The sequence below is a fragment of the Oncorhynchus keta genome, chromosome 1 (assembly GCF_023373465.1).
Source record: "Oncorhynchus keta strain PuntledgeMale-10-30-2019 chromosome 1, Oket_V2, whole genome shotgun sequence".
Classification (NCBI taxonomy): domain Eukaryota; kingdom Metazoa; phylum Chordata; class Actinopteri; order Salmoniformes; family Salmonidae; genus Oncorhynchus; species Oncorhynchus keta.
Window position 1 is genome coordinate 56,728,959 of NC_068421.1, and position 19,369 is coordinate 56,748,327.

General features: G+C 43.2%; 1 protein-coding gene across 2 annotated transcripts; it reads left to right on the plus strand.

Annotated features, from left to right (window-relative positions):
• Nucleotides 1-3,978: 3,978 nt before the first annotated feature.
• Nucleotides 3,979-18,374, plus strand: LOC118388730 (megakaryocyte-associated tyrosine-protein kinase-like). 2 transcript variants are annotated; one of them, XM_035778152.2, is made up of 13 exons: nt 3,979-4,176; nt 6,027-6,085; nt 6,312-6,434; nt 6,608-6,723; nt 6,949-7,168; nt 13,322-13,415; nt 13,614-13,679; nt 13,804-13,903; nt 14,081-14,165; nt 14,371-14,444; nt 14,659-14,854; nt 15,090-15,176; nt 16,780-18,374. In XM_035778152.2, the coding sequence occupies exons 2-13, from the start codon at nt 6,077-6,079 to the stop codon at nt 16,975-16,977; spliced, it is 1,368 nt and encodes a 455-aa protein (XP_035634045.1). In that variant the 5' UTR covers nt 3,979-4,176; nt 6,027-6,076; the 3' UTR covers nt 16,978-18,374. The 2 variants fall into 2 exon arrangements, with proteins under 2 accessions (XP_035634045.1, XP_035634036.1); XM_035778143.2 differs by lacking the exon at nt 3,979-4,176 and adding an exon at nt 4,188-5,592.
• Nucleotides 18,375-19,369: the final 995 nt, after the last annotated feature.

Sequence of the window (19,369 nt, forward strand, 5' to 3'; positions counted from 1 at the left end):
TTGAAAAGTTGATATAATACTTTCCTGTGGATATATTGTCTCCCATTTCTACTGCCAAAAGGACCAACCGCTAAAGTATGTTAAAATATCATTTGATTAAACATTCTGACTTGTAGAGACGGGAAACTTTCCTGACTCAAATGTTGCAATTCAATGTCGGGTTTCCAGGCAAGGAGGTAAATAATCATTGAAGTGCTGTTTGAAGATGCGTATTTGCTTAACCTCTCTGGGATTTGTGGGACAACAGCCAGTGAAATTGCAGGGTGCTAAATTTGAAGAGAAATCTCATAAAATTCCTCAAACATACAAGTATTATACACCATTTTAAAGAAACTTCTTGTTAATCCAACCACAGTGTCCGATTTCAGAAAGGCTTTACGGCGAAAGCACACCATGCGATTATGTTAGGAGAGCACCTAGCCACAACAACCATAGCTTTCTCCTTGGCTGGAAAATGTCTCAAGTCTGAAATAGCGATTAAATTAATCGCTAACCTTTGATCTTCATCTGGTGGCACTCCCAGGACTCCATGTTACACAAATGTTTGTCTTGTTCAATAAAGTCCCTCTATGTCAAAAAACCTCAGTTTAAATTGGCGCGTTATGTTCAGTAATGCATTGTCTCAAATAACATCCAGTGAAATTGCAGAGCCAAATCAAATGACAGAAATACTCAAACATTGATGAAAGATACAAGTGTTACACAAGTTTAAAGAAACTTCTTGTTAATCCAGCCGCTGTGTCATATTTCAAACAGGCTTTACGGCAAAAACAAACCATACTGAGGATAACACCCAATCAAACAAACACAGACAATCATATTTTATCCCTCCAGGCACGATACAAAACTCAGAAATAACGATGTAATTCATGCCTTACCTTTGAAGATCTTTTGTTGGCACTCCAATATGTCCCATAAACATCACAAATGGTCGTTTTGTTCGATTAATTCCGTAGTTCTATCTCAAATGTCCATTTATTTGGCGCGATTGATCCATAAAAAACACCGGTTCCAACTCGCACAACATGACTACAAAATACCTAAGTTACCTGTAATCTTTATCCAAACATTTCAAACAACTTTCCTAATAGAACTTTAGTTATTTTTTTACATCAATAATCGATACAATTTAAGACGGATAAACTGCGTCCAATAGCGGATAAAAACAAAGTGGAGCGAGTTCAGGTCACGTGCCCCAACCACAACAGTACACTTCACTCGACCCTCGTTTTGAACAGCCCTACTTCATTTCTCAAAGGAAAAACATCAACCAATTTCTAAAGACTGACATCCAGTAGAAGCGATAGGAACTGCAAGCAAGTGCTTTAGAAATCTAGATCCCCATAGAAAACCCATTGAAAAGAGAGTGTCCTTGGGGTTTCGCCTGTCAAATAAGTTCTGTTATACACACACATCATTCAAACCGTTTTAGAAACTTCAGAGTGTTGTCCAAATCTACTAATAATATACATATCCTAGCATAATAATATGCATATCCTAGCTTCTGGGCCTGAGTAGCAGGCAGTTTGTGAAAATACCGCCCCCTAGCCAAGAGAGGTTATTATACAACACACAACCTCATTGTTTTAATGTGAATAACTCACGTCGTTGAGTTTGGTCAAATTCAAGCATAATCCTTTATTCAGGTATAACATGTTACAACATCCTAATCAGACACTCATAATGCACCTGTTTATATATCCTAGATAGGTGCCCCATTAGTGCCATCTCTGGGTTGGCATTACAACCATTATCTTAACATCTTTCTTTTAATTTTGAGTTAGCTCGAACACTTCATACCAATTTAATACCACCGTGAAAATACCTATTTACATTAAACACTTAATTTTTAAATGTGAAAATAAAAAATTGTTGTCCACAGTGCCCATACCGCAGGGGCAGTCTTACATTAGCCCTTGTCCTAGTGCGGCGCACTGGTAGCATATTGGTCACCTCCGGGATCCTTAGGTTCTCTCACACAGCCTCCTGAAAGTGTGTAGGCACGGTCGGCAGAGAACTGCCCTGTGTCCTGCCCACACCATCCAGAGGATCTTCCCATTTGTCCCTCCTGTGTCCTATGCTCTCCTGAACTGGGCTGAACTGTCCTCCCAAGTGGCATCCCTGGTGTAAGGTGACAGGAGCACTCTGACAGTTTTGCCTCGTTTTATTACAGGCAGATTTTTTGTATGCTGGTCATAGTAATGTTTTGACTTGTCCTGACGTGCACTTTGTGTGCCTGAATATCCCTAATGACCTTTGGTGTGAGGAGCTTGGGAGTTGTTGGCAACAGAGAGTGGGTGCGTCTAGACATTAGGTGCTGTACAGGACTGCTGCCGAAGCCCTCTGTGGGAGTATTTCTCCACGCCAAAATGGCTTGCCACACATCTGTGCCTGCATTGCCTTTGTCTGCTATTTTCACAGCTGACTCTGACCTACCATTACTCTGACTGTGGTATGGTGAAGAGGTCATATGATGGAATTCCCCAGGCTTTTGCAAACAAAGCAAAGTCTTAACTTGTGAACTGGGACACATTGTCTGTAACTACACCACTGTCAGGTATGCCATACCTGCTAAACTGCTGCTTAGAACAGTCGATGATGCAACCGACTGTTGTGTCAAATCACTTTCTCCACCTCCCAAAAATCTGAATAGTAGTTCACTATAAATCAGAAAAGGAACGTTCTTTACTGTGAACAGATCCATTCCCACTTTAGACGTGTTGGTTGTCATGTGGCTGCAGCGTTTCCTTTTGCTGCTTAGGTAGATTAGCATTACATATAGCTGCACACAGCCACAAAATGTTTCATTTCTTAGGTCATGTTGGTCCAGAATACTGATTCGCTGGCTTTCCTGAGACTGGCTTTGACCCCTGAGTGCCCTGAATGGATACGAGAGAGAATCATTGGGCGTAGAGTTTCTGGCACTACCACTCTGTCGCTTTTGTAGACAACCTCTTCCTGCATTGTGAGTTCATCTCTGTATGTCCAGTAGTCCCTCACCAGGAAGGGGGTACTCTTTCTTGTGTCCGGCCAGCCTCTTAGAATAAAAGACTGAAGCATTGGAGAAGTCTTGTCCTCTGCTGAATGAGCTTTGCTAGCATCCCAGGTCTTCCTTTCTTGTATACTACCTGTGGTTGATAACGCTGAAGCTTTAGCGGCATCCTTTTGAAGTCGCTTCGGCCCAGACAGAAGAGGTTTTTTGAAGATGATCTCAAGCGGCTTGTGATCAGTGTGCACCGTGATGAAGTTCCTACCATGAAGGTATTGATCAAAACGGTCACAGGCGAACACCATGGCTAGGCACTCCTTTTCAAGTTGGCCATATCCTTGCTCCCTGGGTGTCAATGTTTTTATTTTGCCAGGCTTTTCCACCATAACCATGTTGCTTATCCACTTAGTAGGTTTGGTGACCTTCGTAATGACACCCTGTTCCTCGATTGACTCAACAGCCTTTAGTATCTTTTCCTTCCGTGGAATGGGGATTCAGAGGGGAATGGTGGAACAAACTCCCTCACGACGCCAGGACAGCGGAGTCAATCACCACCTTCCGGAGACACCTGAAACCCCACCTCTTCAAGGAATACCTAGGATAGGGTAAGTAATCCTTCTCACCCCCCTAAAAAGATTTAGATGCACTATTGTAAGTGGCTGTTCCACTGGATGTCATAAGGTGTATGCACCAATTTGTAAGTCGCTCTGGATAAGAGCGTCTGCTAAATGACTTAAATGTAAAATGTAAATGTGGGAAGCTGTTGAACTGATCTAACAGACTCATCCACCACCAGGCGAAGCCCTTCAAAAACGTCCTCAAACTGTTTCAATATTGCCTGAGGTGTTCGAGTCTGGTGGGACCTTTTGTTTTTTGTGTTGACATGATGAATGGCACGCTGGTGGTTGAACTGTAGCAACTTACGTTTTTCACATATTTCTGCTGAAAGGAGAGGCTTTTGCAAGGTTTTTCACCACTTGGAACTTGAGTACATGTTTCCCCATCCTGATTGGCTTGTAGTTCACTCCCCTACTGCCTTAGCCTTGCTTGGTTGTGGCTTTGTATCTCCATCCTGCATTACTTGCATAAAGTCTTTGTCGCTGAGTATATTGACAGCTGAGCCACTGTCTAGCTGGCATTTGATGGTGCTGCTTGGATCATAATCACAGTTATTACATATCAATGGGGTAAGCTTTAAAGTTTGTAAACCATTTATCTTTGCCACTTTGAACAGAATTAACATCTCATGTATAGCATGTCTGCTTCTTCAGCATAATTTTGATCACTGCATGTATCCTGTTCTAGCAGATTGACAGGCTTACTTTGTCTGCACACTTTTGCTAAATGTTTTTTTTTTCTCCAAAGAATTTACATATAACCCCATATGGTGAGCATTTGGCTCTTGCGTGTGTTGATCCACAGTACCTGCACATTTCTTTAGTATTTTTCTCCTTAGACCACTGTCCGATGAATCCTGTTTCCATTTTCTGTCGACATGGTCTCTGTATTTGTTCTGAGTGGTATAAGTCAGTGATTCTGCCTGTTCAGGGACAGTGTTCATCTTTTTTAATTGGATCTGCGTCTGTTCGTTTGCTCTGCATATATCTATGCATTTTTATTCAGCGTTGTGGTTCGCGCAGCATACTTTACTCCGTTATCTTTACAGCCAATCACAAGTCTGTCTCTGATCGTTTCGTCTCTCATTGACCCGAAATCACAAGAATCCGACAATTGACGCAACCTCACAATATATTGACCAGACGTCTCTGCTTGAGTTTGTTCACATGTTAAAAATGAATATTTCATTAATCACATTACGAGTGGGTTCAAAATGTCTTTGTAAAACGTCAAGGATTTTCTTATAATTGTTTATATCCTCTTCCCCCAGATCTAGGTGACGCTGAAGCATATGGCACTCTCTTCCAATAACACTGAGCAGTGTTGCCACTCTCACATGCGGGTCTTTAAAAAATATATATAAACCTGTAGCGTTTTAATAATTATCCCACTGATCACGGAAAAGCAACCCGTTTTGGTACAAATCGCCGTTCATGTCCATGGTGCTAGCCACCGGAATTTGACTGAGAGACATTGCAGGCTCTTCGTACTCGCTCATTTGTTCCACTTATTTGTGTTTATCCGACAGCGATTACATTGTCCACATACCTTATTATATTTTCCGTGGCGCTTGACTTTGGGTTATTTTCGCTGACACCATGTTTTAATGTGAATAACTCACGTCGGAGAGTTTGGTAAAGTTCAAGCATAATCCTTTACTCAGGTGTTACAGGTCACAACATCCCAATCAGACACTCGTAATATACCTTTTTATATATCATAGCCCCCACTGGCGCCATCCCTAGGTTGGCGTTATTGCCATTATCTTAACATTATGTGCTTGTCGTTGGAACTTTTAACCGCACGAAGGAAGAATTACGCATCCATTTCTACCTCGATTCTCTTTGTTACTAAATAGCCTGTAATGCGACGCGCCGGTGCAATTGGTCATTGGCTTCCTCACTCATTCCCCAAATCGAAACTGCAAAGAGAAATATGACAGATCGAATCCTAATGCTGATCTACATTGTGAACACATTTAGCGTGTAAGTAACAGTTTCAGTTCAATGTTATAGCTTCACTTGAGTTCTCATTATCAGGAAATAAATAGTCTTAGTACACACGTCCATTGCGACAGCTCACTAAATGTCTGCATCTTATGACCACTCATCACGTCTGTCTTTGGACCATATTACAGTTTGCTTCATTGCTGAGCCACAGGGTATCTGACTGCCATATGATGTCCCACCCTGAGTGGTCTTTTTTAATGCTGTTGCCTATTTATTTTCTTTTATTGAACTGCTCCTTCAAATAGGGTTTATTTTTTTAGGAATGTATATATTTTAATGACTAGGAAGGGAGCAGTGGTAGGCTACTGTTACTCTAACATATTGTTTATTTAGCCTACTGTTATTGATAGAATTGTGTTACAAGTTTTCCAGATGGTGTTTTTCAAAAGAAATTTGCTCTCCTTGAACAGGTGTTCTCATTACTGATGAATTTACATCTATCGCAAACTTATTCTTGAGGATGGCAACGGTATGTATCAATTGTATGTCCCGGGTCAGTTACTGGGAGATAAAATCATTAGTTCTGTCATGACACTACATGGTTTGTTTATCAGTTTGTAGGTAATAGTGACTCATTCCCTCCTGAGAAATAACTGGTTTATGTACCACCATGCCTGAACTTGAATTCTATTTTGAGTTTCTGAGCAACCGATGCTGTAAATGTCAAAGTCGCCTTCTCTATCTCTCCCTTATAGAAGAGTTGGGCGTCCGGCACACGTGTTGCCAAGAGTGACCACAGCAAACCTAAAGCTGGTGAACTGGCCTACCGCAAAGGAGACATCCTCACTGTTGTGGAAACGGGGATGGTACATAACAACGTATGTTGTTATTCTGGGGGTCAGAAAAGGGGCTCAGGGGCCCTCGTTGCACACAATGTACTTTTCAAACTTTGTGCACTGTCTACTCTGGTCGGGGCTCTATAAATACAGTTGAGATGAAATGAAGCTATTTGCACGATTCTACTGAATGCTTTTCTGATGCTGTTTTCTAGGGGAAACGACATTACAAGGCCAGACACAACACCACAGGAGAGGAAGGACTCGTCGCTGCCACCAACGTGCGAGAACGAGAGGCCATTTGCGTCGACCCTCGTCTCAGTCTCATGCCGTAGGTCAATTTAAGGCTATGCGTCTGGCCTTTTATATATAGACCTATACTACAATACACCTACTTTATAGCATACAACTATTAGTACTATTTAGATGGAAGATTTGGTCCAGTTTGGTTAGCTGTGAGCTAGGGCCAAGTGGTTTTCATGACCATGCGACAACTCCTGGCCCTTTATAGAATATCTATCTAATCCCGACCAATAACTTTGTTGGTCCATGCCAGCTGGTTCCATGGGAAGATCTCAGGTCCTGAGGCGGTGTCCAAGCTGCTGCCTGTGGAGGATGGCCTGTTCCTGGTGCGGGAGTCCATCCGCCACCATGGTGATTACGTGCTCTGTGTCAGCTACTCCAGCCAGGTCATCCACTACCGAGTCATCTACCAGGACAGCAAACTGACCATCGACAACACCCAGTACTTCTACAACCTCTTAGACATGATCGAGGTGAGGAGGAGATAGATCTATTTCATTTATTTAAACTTTTATTTATCAAGTTTGGTCTCATTGAGATAAAAAAAATATATTTTGTAAGACAGACCTTATTGGTAGGGTCAGGAGTTTTGATATAGAACATTTGCTGAACATGTTGGGATATGTGTACACAGTGCAGAACCTTTAATAAACAGCTTAACTTTCATGAGGCCACGGGGCCAGATGGAATTCCTGGATCGTACTCGACGCATGCGCTGACAGATGGCAAGTGTCTTCACTGACATTTTCAACCTCTCCCTGATCCACTCTGTAATACCTATATGTTTCAAGCAGACCACCATAGTCCCCGTGCTCAGGAACGCCAAGTTAACCTGCCTAAATTACCATCGCCCCGTAGCACTCACATCTATAGCTATGAAATACTTTGAAATTCTGGTCATGGCTCACATGAACACCATCATCCCAGACACCCTGGACCCACTCCAAATTTCATACCACCCCGAAAGATCCACAGATGACGCACACTGACCTTACACGCTTGGGCAAAAGGAATGCCTATGTAAGAATGCTGTTAATTGACTACAGCTCAGCATTCAACACCATACCTCCCTCCAAGTTCATCACCAAGCTCAGGACCCTGGGACTCCCTTTGCAACTGGATCCTTGACTTCTTGACAGGCCGTCCCCAGGCGGTGAGGGTAGGCAACAACATCTGCCGCATTAACCGTCAACACTGGGGCCCCTCAGGGGTATTTGCTTAGTCCCCTCCTGTACTCTCTGTTCATCCACAGCTGTGGGGCTGCGCACGACTCCAACACCATCATAAAGTTTGCTGACGACACGACATTGGTAGTACTGATCACAGGCAAAGATGAGGCAGCCTATAGGGAGGAGGTCAGAGACCTGGCAGTCTGGTGCCAGGTCAACAACCTCTCCCTCAATGTCAACAAGACAAAGGAGCTTATCGTGGACTACAGGAAACGGAGGGGTGAGCACACCCTTATCCACATCAAAGGGGCTGTAGTGGAGTGGGTCGAGAGCGTCAAGTTCTTTGGTGTCCACATCACTAAGGACTTAACATGGTCCATACACACCCACACAGTTGTGAAGAGGGCAAAAACGTGTCAGACTCCAGACACCCAAGCCATAGACTATTCTTTCTGCTTACTGCATGGCAAGCGGTACCAGTGCACCAAGTCTGGAACCAACAGGACCCTGAAAAGCTTCTACTCAAATCAAATCAAACTGTATTAGTCACATGCGCCGAATACAACAGACCTTACAGTGAAATGCTTACTTAAAATAAAAGTAACAAGTAATTAAAGAGCAGCAGTAAAATAACAATAGCGAGACTATATACAGGGGGTTACCGTTACAGAGTCAATGTGTGGGGGTTAGTCGAGGTAATTTAGGTAATATGTACATGTTGGTAAAGTTATTAAAGTGACTATGCATAAATGATAACAGAGAGTAGCAACGGTATAGGGGGGGACAATGCAAATAGTCTGGGTAGCCATTTGATTAGATGTTCAGGAGTCTTATTGCTTGGGGGTAGAAGTTGTTTAGAAGTCTCTTGGATCTAGACTTGGCACTCCGGTACCGCTTCCCGTGCGGTAGCAGAGATAACAGTCTATGACTAGGGTGGCTGGAGTCTTTGACAATTTTTAGGGCCTTCCTCTGACACCGCCTGGTATAGAGGTCCTGGATGGCAGGAAGCTTGGCCCCAGTGATATACTGGGCCGTACACACTACCCTCTGTAGTGCCTTGCAGTCGGAGGCCAAGCAGTTGCCATACCAGGCAGTGATGCAACCAGTCAGGATGCTCCCGATGGTGCAGCTGTAGAACCTTTTGAGGATCTGAGGATCCAAATCTTTTCCGTCTCCTGAGGGGGAATAGGTTTTGTCGTGCCCACTTCACGACTATCTTGGTGTGCTTGGACCATGTTAGTTTGTTGGTGATGTGAACACCAAGGAACATTACAGCCCCGTCGATGAGAATGGGAGAGTGTTCGGTCCTCTTTTTCCTGTCGTCCACAATCATCTCCTTTGTTTTGATCACGTTGAGGGAGAGGTTGTTGTCCTGGCACTACACGGCCAGGACTCCGACCTCCTCCCTATAAGCTGTCTTGTCATTGTCGGTGATCAGGCCTACAACTGTTGTGTCATTGGAAAACCTAGTGATTGTGTTGGAGTCGTATCTGGCTGTTGCAGTCATGTGAGAATAGGGAGTACAGGATGGGACTGAGAACGCACCCCTGAAGGGCACCTGTGTTGAGGATCAGCATGGCGGATGTGTTGTTATCTACCCTTACCACCTGGGTGCAGCCCGTCATGAAGTCCAGGATCCAATTGCAGAGGGAGGTGTTTAGTCCCAGGGTCATTAGCTTATTGATGCGCTTTAAGGGCACTATGGTGTTGAATGCTGAGCTGTCGTCAATGAATAGCATTCTCACATAGGTGTTCCTTTTGTCCAGGTGGGAAAGGGCAGTGTGGAGTGCAATAGAGATTGCATCATATGTAGATCTGTTAGAGCGGTATGCAAATTGGAGTGGGTCTAGGGTTTCTGGGATAACCGTGTTGATGTGAGCCATGACCAGTCTTTCAAAGCGCTTCATAGCTTCAGACGTGAGCACTACGGGTCAGTAGTAATTTTGGCAGGTAACCTTAGTGTTCTTGGGCGCAGGGACTATGATGGTTTTCTTAAAACATGTTATTATTACAGACTCAGACAGGGAGAGATGAAAATGTCAGTGAAGACACTTGCCAGTTGGTCAGCTCATGCTCGCAGTACACAGCCGAGAGTGTGATCACACAGTCTTCTGGAACAGCTGGTGCACTCATGCATGTTTCAGTGTTATTTACCGTGAAGCGAGCATAGAAGTGGTTTAGCTTGTCTGGTAGGCTCATGTCACTGGGCAGCTCTCGGCTGGGCTTTCATTTGCAATCTTTAATGGTTTGCAAGCCCTGCCACATCCGGCGAGCGTCAGAGCCGGTGTAGTACGATTCGATCTCTAAGCCATACAAATGCTAAACAAGACTGCTAAATAGCTAATCAAATGGCTACCATGACTACCTGCATATGCACACACACTGGACTCAACTCACACATACAGTGCCTTGCGAAAGTATTCGGCCCCCTTGAACTTTGCGACCTTTTGCCACATTTCAGGCTTCAAACATAAATATATAAAACTCTATTTTTTTGTGAAGAATCAACAACAAGTGGGACACAATCATGAAGTGGAACGACATTTATTGGATATTTCAAACTTTTTTAACAAATCAAAAACTGAAAAATTGGGCGTGCAAAATTATTCAGCCCCTTTACTTTCAGTGCAGCAAACTCTCTCCAGAAGTTCAGTGAGGATCTCTGAATGATCCAATGTTGACCTAAATGACTAATGATGATAAATACAATCCACCTGTGTGTAATCAAGTCTCCGTATAAATGCACCTGCACTGTGATAGTCTCAGAGGTCCGTTAAAAGCGCAGAGAGCATCATGAAGAACAAGGAACACACCAGGCAGGTCCGAGATACTGTTGTGAAGAAGTTTAAAGCCGGATTTGGATACAAAAGATTTCCCAAGCTTTAAACATCCCAAGGAGCACTGTGCAAGCGATAATATTGAAATGGAAGGAGTATCAGACCACTGCAAATCTACCAAGACCTGGCCGTACCTCTAAACTTTCAGCTCATACAAGGAGAAGACTGATCAGAGATGCAGCCAAGAGGCCCATGATCACTCTGGATGAACTGCAGAGATCTACAGCTGAGGTGGGAGACTCTGTCCATAGGACAACAATCAGTCGTATATTGCACAAATCTGGCCTTTATGGAAGAGTGGCAAGAAGAAAGCCATTTCTTAAAGATATCCATTAAAAGTGTCTTTAAAGTTTGCCACAAGCCACCTGGGAGACACACCAAACATGTGGAAGAAGGTGCTCTGGTCAGATGAAACCAAAATTGAACTTTTTGGCAACAATGCAAAACGTTATGTTTGGCGTAAAAGCAACACCCTGAACACACCATCCCCACTGTCAAACATGGTGGTGGCAGCATCATGGTTTGGGCCTGCTTTTCTTCAGCAGGGACAGGGAAGATGGTTAAAATTGATGGGAAGATGGATGGGAGCCAAATACAGGACCATTCTGGAAGAAAACCTGATGGAGTCTGCAAAAGACCTGAGACTGGGATGGAGATTTGTCTTCCAACAAGACAATGATCCAAAACATAAAGCAAAATCTACAATGGAATGGTTCAAAAATAAACATATCCAGGTGTTAGAATGGCCAAGTCAAAGTCCAGACCTGAATCCAATCGAGAATCTGTGGAAAGAACTGAAAACTGCTGTTCACAAATGCTCTCCATCCAACCTCACTGAGCTCGAGCTGTTTTGCAAGGAGGAATGGGAAAAAATTTCAGTCTCTCGATGTGCAAAACTGATAGAGACATACCCCAAGCGACTTACAGCTGTAATTGCAGCAAAAGGTGGCGCTACAAAGTATTAACTTAAGGGGCTGAATAATTTTGCACGCCCAATTTTTCAGTTTTTGATTTGTTAAAAAGTTTGAAATATCCAATAAATGTCGTTCCACTTCATGATTGTGTCCCACTTGTTGTTGATTCTTCACAAAAAATACAGTTTTATATCTTTATGTTTGAAGCCTGAAATGTGGCAAAAGGTTGCAAAGTTCAAGGGGGCCGAATACTTTCGCAAGCCACTGTATTACACTTACACCACGTCGCATACACACACACACACACACACACACACACACACACACACACACACACACACACACACACACACACACACACACACACACACACACACACACACACACACACACACACACACACACACACACACTACATACGCCCACATGCTGGTGGTATTTGCTACGACCTGCATGTAGACGCCATGCACACATTTTCATACCACATACTCTGCTGCTACAGCTCATTCTATTATATCCTGTTGTCTACTCACTTTACCCTTATAGCTACCTCAATTACCTCGTACCCCTGCACATCGACTCGGCACATGACAAATAAAATGTGATTTGATTTGGTACTGGTACTCGCTGTTTATAGCTATGTTATTTTGAATCGTTTTAGTTTTTCATTGTGTATTTATTCCTTGTGTCACTTTATCTTCAACTCTGAATTGTTGTAAAATACCACTACGTAAGCATTTCACTGTTAGTCTACACCTGTAGTTTACGACACATGTGACAAATAACATTTGATTTGAGGGTTTCCTAACAAATATCTTGCCTACGGTTTTATACTGATGAGCTAATGTTCATTGTCACAACAGGGAGCCTCTCTATGGAAAAATGATCAAACTGAATTTGACTTGAACCACACCAAGGCTAACTGTGACCCATTTGAAAGGAAGTGTCGTTTGCGGTTTACAAGAAAGAGTTAAGTCTCAGCAGACCTTTTTAATGTTTATATTGAGCCTGTGAGTTTCCGAGCTATTGGAAAGCACAGCCACAATGGTGTTTGGACATGTGAGTGACTGTAAAGACTAAATATGCCTCACCACTCCCTTATCTGTGGAGCACAGATGTCTTTAGTCCAGACTCATATCGCTGACTAACTCTTGTGAGGAAATAAAGGGAGAATCCAGCTGCTCCCTGACACACACACAGCTGTGGGCAGGACTATTGGTTTTAAAAATAAAATATGTTTGTGTACAGTTCACCATACCATCATTCTGTTTTTTCGTTTCGATAGTACTAAATTTTAGAATGAAAAACTAACATTAAATACTGTACATACATTCAGTATACTGTATGTGGCCCATACACACACTTGTGTTATGAGTTTTGGCAACAAACTTAGTAAAAATAAAAAATAACAACCCTCATAAGTTTGCGACAGATATATTTTGTAAATCTAGCTCAAATGGCACGTCATAACAGTCGTCAGGACACAAGTCTTGTTTAGTTTCACTGCAAAGCCACAGAGTGCACTAGCCACAGAGTGCACTAGCCACAGAGTGCACTAGCCACAGAGTGCACTAGCCACAGCTGATATGGAGCAGGTGTTGAAGCTTAGCTCTCTAACACAGCATTATTCTCTCCAAAAGTGTCAATGACAGTATAGTTCAGTCTCTGTTTTCAATATAAGCTGTCACTAATGGCTATCTTTGCAGTTCTACTCCCAGCACAAGGGAGCTATTGTTACCAAACTTCTAAAGCCCAAAGAGAAGGAGGGCACAAAGTCAGCTGAGTTGGAGCTGTCTAAAAGTAAGTGCTTGGGCTTTACAGTCTCATGATGTGTCAGAGTTGGCCTCCTCAATGCTCAGAGATCTATGCCTTTCTGGGTGGGGGCCACAGGGTATTTTGTGGGTGGGAGGGTGTGTCTCACGTCTTTTCTTTTGAAGTGAGAGCTATAAAGAATGAAAAGCTACTTGTTTTAGACTGGTGTCTCTGTCTGTGTCACAGCGGGATGGCTGCTGGATATCAGGGAGCTGACCTTGGGAGGGAGTATCGGGGAGGGGGAGTTTGGAGGTGAGATTGCAATGTCTTATTGTGATTTTTTTTTAATGAGCCGGCAAACCATTCTAACGTTGAATTGAACCCTGATTCTAGATGTTACAGGTTGAATTGACAGTCTCATCCTTTTGTCCCCTAGCGGTGTATGAAGGAGACTACATGGGCCAGAAGGTGGCAGTAAAGAACATTAAATGTGATGTAACAGCACAGGCATTCTTAGAAGAGACCACTGTTATGACGTGAGTCGAGAGTAAAGAGACATGGTTTCTTGATTAACTTAATTAATGAAATTTAGGAATTTCTATCTGTCTTTTGTTCCTTCGTCCCCTTTTTCCTTCCTTTTCTTGCTTACTTCCTTGCTTCCTCACCCTTCATTCCTTCCTTAATTGATTGTTTTTGGTCTGACTCGCCACTAGGAAACTGCAGCATAAGAATCTGGTGCGGTTGTTGGGGGTGATCCTACACAATGGACTGCACATCGTCACAGAGCTCATGGCCAAGGTACTGCTGCCGTGTCTTCAGTACAGTCAATCTGTCATCACCGTCAATCAAGACTAACAAATATACTAGGAGTAGACTTAATCTCAGTCCAGGTGATCGGCCTTAAAAGCTTGTTGATGCCAAACAATTGTAGCAAGCACACACTTAGGGACTAATTTAGATTACACAACTCTTTTCCAACCGTCTCTTTATTTGTGCGTTGCAGGGTAATCTGGTGAACTTCCTCCGGACAAGGGGCCGTTATGTCATCAACACTGACCAGCTCCTGCGCTTCGCACTGTGAGGCCATATCATAGAGTTAAATAGAACTCTATACACTGTACATTACTACAGTCACACTGCCCTTTAACAGTCATTCATAGCAGTCATTCATAGCTGATCCCATCCCATATAAAGTTGAATGGCTCTTCTTGGTACTCTCCCTGCCGCATTACCAACTTTACATTTGTGTCTATTTCAGTATATAAGACTGTGTGTGTTGTTGTGTGTTCAGAGATGTATGTGAGGGTATGGAGTACCTGGAGTCTAAGAGGTTGGTCCACAGAGACCTAGCGGCCCGTAACATCCTGGTCTCCAACGAGGGCGTGGCCAAGGTCAGTGACTTTGGATTGACCAAGTTGGACTGCAAGGCCTCAGACAATGCTAAACTCCCAGTCAAATGGACAGCCCCTGAAGCCCTGAAGAAAGAGGTATGATGGTGTTTACCTCTCGAACGTTTATCACGCTTGCAGTACAGACGTATGTGTATTCACAGACTTAAAGAATGTATAATTCATGTGAATCGTGTACGATTGTTGGCCGGTGTCAGGGTTTTAGCCTATGTCGTTATTAGACAATACTTCTCATGTCAGTCAGCCATCGTTGTTGTGATTTTTGCTACCTGTCATTGATTTGCCTTTGTGGTTATGTGTGGTTGTCTTACAGAAATTCTCCACGCGGTCAGACGTATGGAGCTATGGTGTTCTCCTCTGGGAGACGTTCTCTTATGGTCGACAACCCTACCCCAAGATGGTGAGTCCTGACTTTACATCACCGTTCATAATGATCAGTGGAGTTATGAGTCACTGTGGAAGCACAATGCCACAAAAATTTGTATGAGACAAATGTGAACTGTTTTTTTTTTTTCCCCTTCGAAAAATCAATCAAGGCAGTCCACCCCAGTTGCTCACTTTCTTAAGGTGGTGTAATGCGCGGAACGATGGCATGCCATAGCTCTCTGTCATTCATGGAAGCTAAAAGGTCCTCTGTTCTGACACCAGTGTTGCAGCAGGTGTCCCAGAGGTCTTAGCCTGTGGGAGGAGAGCCACGGTGTCCTCTGGATACCCGTGACAGTGTCCAGGGTCCTTATCTTACCGCTGATCAGTGACAAAGTGCCAACCCAGTAGTTTTTACTACCTGGTGCAACATAGACATCCTGACACCAGCGCGTTTCACCTATTATGGTTGGTCCTAATGGGAAACGTTTATTTTTTAATATATATATATATATTTTTTTTACACGTATGCCTTTATGACCCATTATCCACGTACGTCAGCAGTGCTTTATCCACTGATAGACTTACGGTATTGAAACGAAGGAAACTCCGCCGGAGGTTAAAGGCCGTGTAAATGCGTCACAGGACAAGGATTTGCACCGGACTCATTTTAGCTCTCCCGAATGGGTGTCGGGGGAAATGAGGGGATTCATAAGCTTGGCTCTGGTCCTGTAGTTATGATGTTTTACCAGTAGGGGACCCCTGTGAATAGGTTTAAACCGTATTTCTGTCCCATGGTTTCTGATGCGGTCATATACTGTAGTCTGTCCCAGACCTCTGTTTCTTTAGCACTACATTTTCATTGACACCATATGTGTTAATTTGAAGAAAAACACCCTAGTCTTGGTGAAGCAGCACCGATAACTGCCCTGTCATCACGGCAGAGTTCGTTAACTCTAGAGAAATGGAAGGGTACATTATTTATTTACGTCATACTTAAAATCCTCTTTATTCATGCTTTATCTGTTTGTAGGGAGTCTCAGTTACTCCCCACACAGGTATGTAAAGCAGAGAATCAAAGCAATGGCACTAAGCAGGTAATAATGGCAGGGATAAACCAGGATTAGTGCTTGTCGGCCGCGTTTCTACGGCAACAGCTCCTGTTGACAGCCAGCCAAAAAGAAGAACGAAGGGGTGAGGTGAGGAGGGTGAGAGAGCTTGTGTGTTCACGAGTGCGTATGTGTGTTTGTACATGTAGGGGGGGGGAAGAGATTATGGAACTTGCACTCTCCTGTGACACACAGTCTCACTGTCAATCCGTTGTTCCTGTGCAGCCCTATCCCTGTTTACCTGGCAGGTCAGGGGAAATATGAGGACATGCTATGGGCAGCCAGCGGGGGATCAACTAGACTGACTTAAAGCATGCTTAGTGGTGGTTTAACCATATAATTAGAATGAGTGGCTCATACTGTACTTGTTTAATGCAGGCGTTGTAGCATACAGATACAGTATGTAGACAAAATGTTGTGTGTTTGATATTCATTTTGTGTCCACTAAAAAGTTAACAGGCCCTTTAAGAGGGGATGACATTATCACATGTCCCATCTTTTTCTATCTTTCTCCTTATGTCTCCCCCTCAGTCTCTGAAGGAGGTGAAGGAGCTTGTGGAGCAGGGTTACCGTATGGAGGCTCCAGAGGAGTGTCCCCCCAGTGTCTACACCCTGATGAGGTGCTGCTGGGAGGCTGAGCCCAGGAAGAGGCCCTCCTTCCAGAAACTACAGGAGAAGCTGGAGAGAGAGCTGACCAAACAACAGCCCTGGCTGCTGAAGTCAATTTAATAATCCTATTCAAATAACTACTGGGCTCTTGTTTTGAGCTGCCTGGAGCAGGGACAGTAACCCGGGGACAGGTGGACCCAAGTGGTTACCGCTCGCTTCACAGCTTTCCCGGGAAACTCTCTGTATTCTAGCATCACACGGACAAAAGAGTAGCGGATGAAGGAGTTTGCTTCTGCTGCTGCTGCGTTCGCGGTAGAACATACCACGTGGCGGCGGTGCTTTGTGCGTGCACACATCCTGTAAATGGCTACAGTGTAAAATCATCCATCTTGATTTGCTTAAAGAAAAAGCATATTGTTTTTACGGCAAAATCGTTTAAACGTATGTTGAGTTTGTGCGATGAAGGATGCAGGATATTACACTAAGACACAACATGTTATCGATTTTTATTGTATTTTTATGGAATGATCTACTGTAATGAGGAGTCCTTACACTTATTTCTGTCTGTGTTATTAGAGGTAGCAACTCAACTCGTCATGTCTCCACACCCCAATTCTCTTTCCTGAGTAACACATTATTTGTGTTACCAATATGGGGCCATTATTTTTCTTTCATAAGACACAGAGAGCGAAAAGGATAGAGGGAGAGCGAGATGGAAAGAGGGAAAATGCTGATCCGGGATTAAATCCCAGATCATCCGTATCTGCTTGTTTCAGACTGTAATTGTCCAGCAATATGCCCTGCGACTCAGGGGCTTAATATGTGAAATCTTGAATGTTATTGCTGATATTAGTAAGGAATTACAAAGCCGACAGCAGTTTGTCTGTGTACAAGCTCTGAGGAGCTACAGGGGATTGGGACGGAATATCCTATTTTATTTTCAGTTCATTTGCCGTAAATGTAGTAGACCTATACTCCCATAAAACCAGTGACTCAGCAGGTCTTAGTCGATCTATCTGTGTAAAGGGAATTTCTTTATTAAATCCAGTTCCTAAAAGCAAAGGGGTGCTCGGTTTGAACAGAAATTGTTGGATTTTGGACAATGGACATTTGCAAAGAAGAGAAACCTGCTGCATCTGGGGTTTACAAAAAAAATATATTAAAAAAATAATGTAATGTAATAATGTAGATAAGGGACTTACCTCTAAAACAACCTAGGTTCCTCTGTCTTCAAGCAGCTATGATTTAACTCAACCCAGATTAGAGAGGGGAGAGATTTTTATTTTATTATTGTCACGTTACAACCCAAATTAAAGATGTCATTAGTTTTAAGTCTTTGTAAGCCTGGTATTTGTCTTTCACCCATGGGATGGACCCCAGATTGGGTCCTGATCTGCTCCCATCACATCACCATAGGGCCTGTGTGTTGATTTGCTTTGTTTCCCTAAAACTTCTCATGAATGCTTTGAAATGTTCCAAGAAATGCTGAAAAAATAAATAGGAATATTTTTAACTTATTTAAAGATTTCGGTGGCATTTGACTTATTTCTGGTTCAAGACGACGGGTGTTGAAGACGGAATTGTGTGAATTGAAGAAGGAATTGTCTGTGATTTAAGGAGGAGCCCTGCAGTGTACTGGCCACTACCGGTACCATGCAGTAGATTTAAAATGACTGGAAACCACTTAAATTCAACTGGATCCCATTCTCATGCACTCAAGTTATTGCACACTCACTACTGTAGAACAACATTAAGTAGGAGTTTGTTTACGATAAAAAAATCCTTTGTTCTGTTAGCCATCTCATTAGAAATATTTTAGAATGTTGACGTTTAACTATGGTAGTCTTCCTATACACAGACGACACGCTGTGCGTAGGGCCCCGCAGCCATTAGGGGGCCCCCCACCAAAAACAAAGAAAACATCTAAGTCTCAATTTACTGTAGAATGGGTGCAATTTCAAAAATTGGTAGCGCATCAGCAGTTTTTCTCGTGTCAGTGTCAGTCACTGAGAGTCACTCAATTAGTCCATATTCACTAACAGTTTATAAGATTTCTTAGGTAATTAAGTCTAGCCGGCTATCTAAACCTCTTCTACTGGGCACGTCCCCAGGGGCCCTAACCTCCAGGGAGACTCCGACCCCCAGGGGGCCTCCATTGATTTTGTTAGTCACCCAAGTATCGTATGAATATGGCATAAGTGTATGAACACTACACATGTTACTATAATAACATATTACAGTATATAGTTATGGATCTTCCAATAAGAGCGGAGAAGTCTGGTGTCAGAGTGGACATGGGAGCATTTAAAAAAAATCTATTTTGAAAGCGTGTTTAAATGCTACTATTTAGACAATATTCTCATGAGACCATGTTGGTGTTTGACTTGTCGTCAACCGGGTCATTATTAGTTACGTTGGCCAGGCCTTTCTTGGACTGCTCCGTTGATAATTGACTGGGAAATAAAGATCATGTTGACCAAGCCTGTGCTGGAACTGTTGGACTGGGCCATAA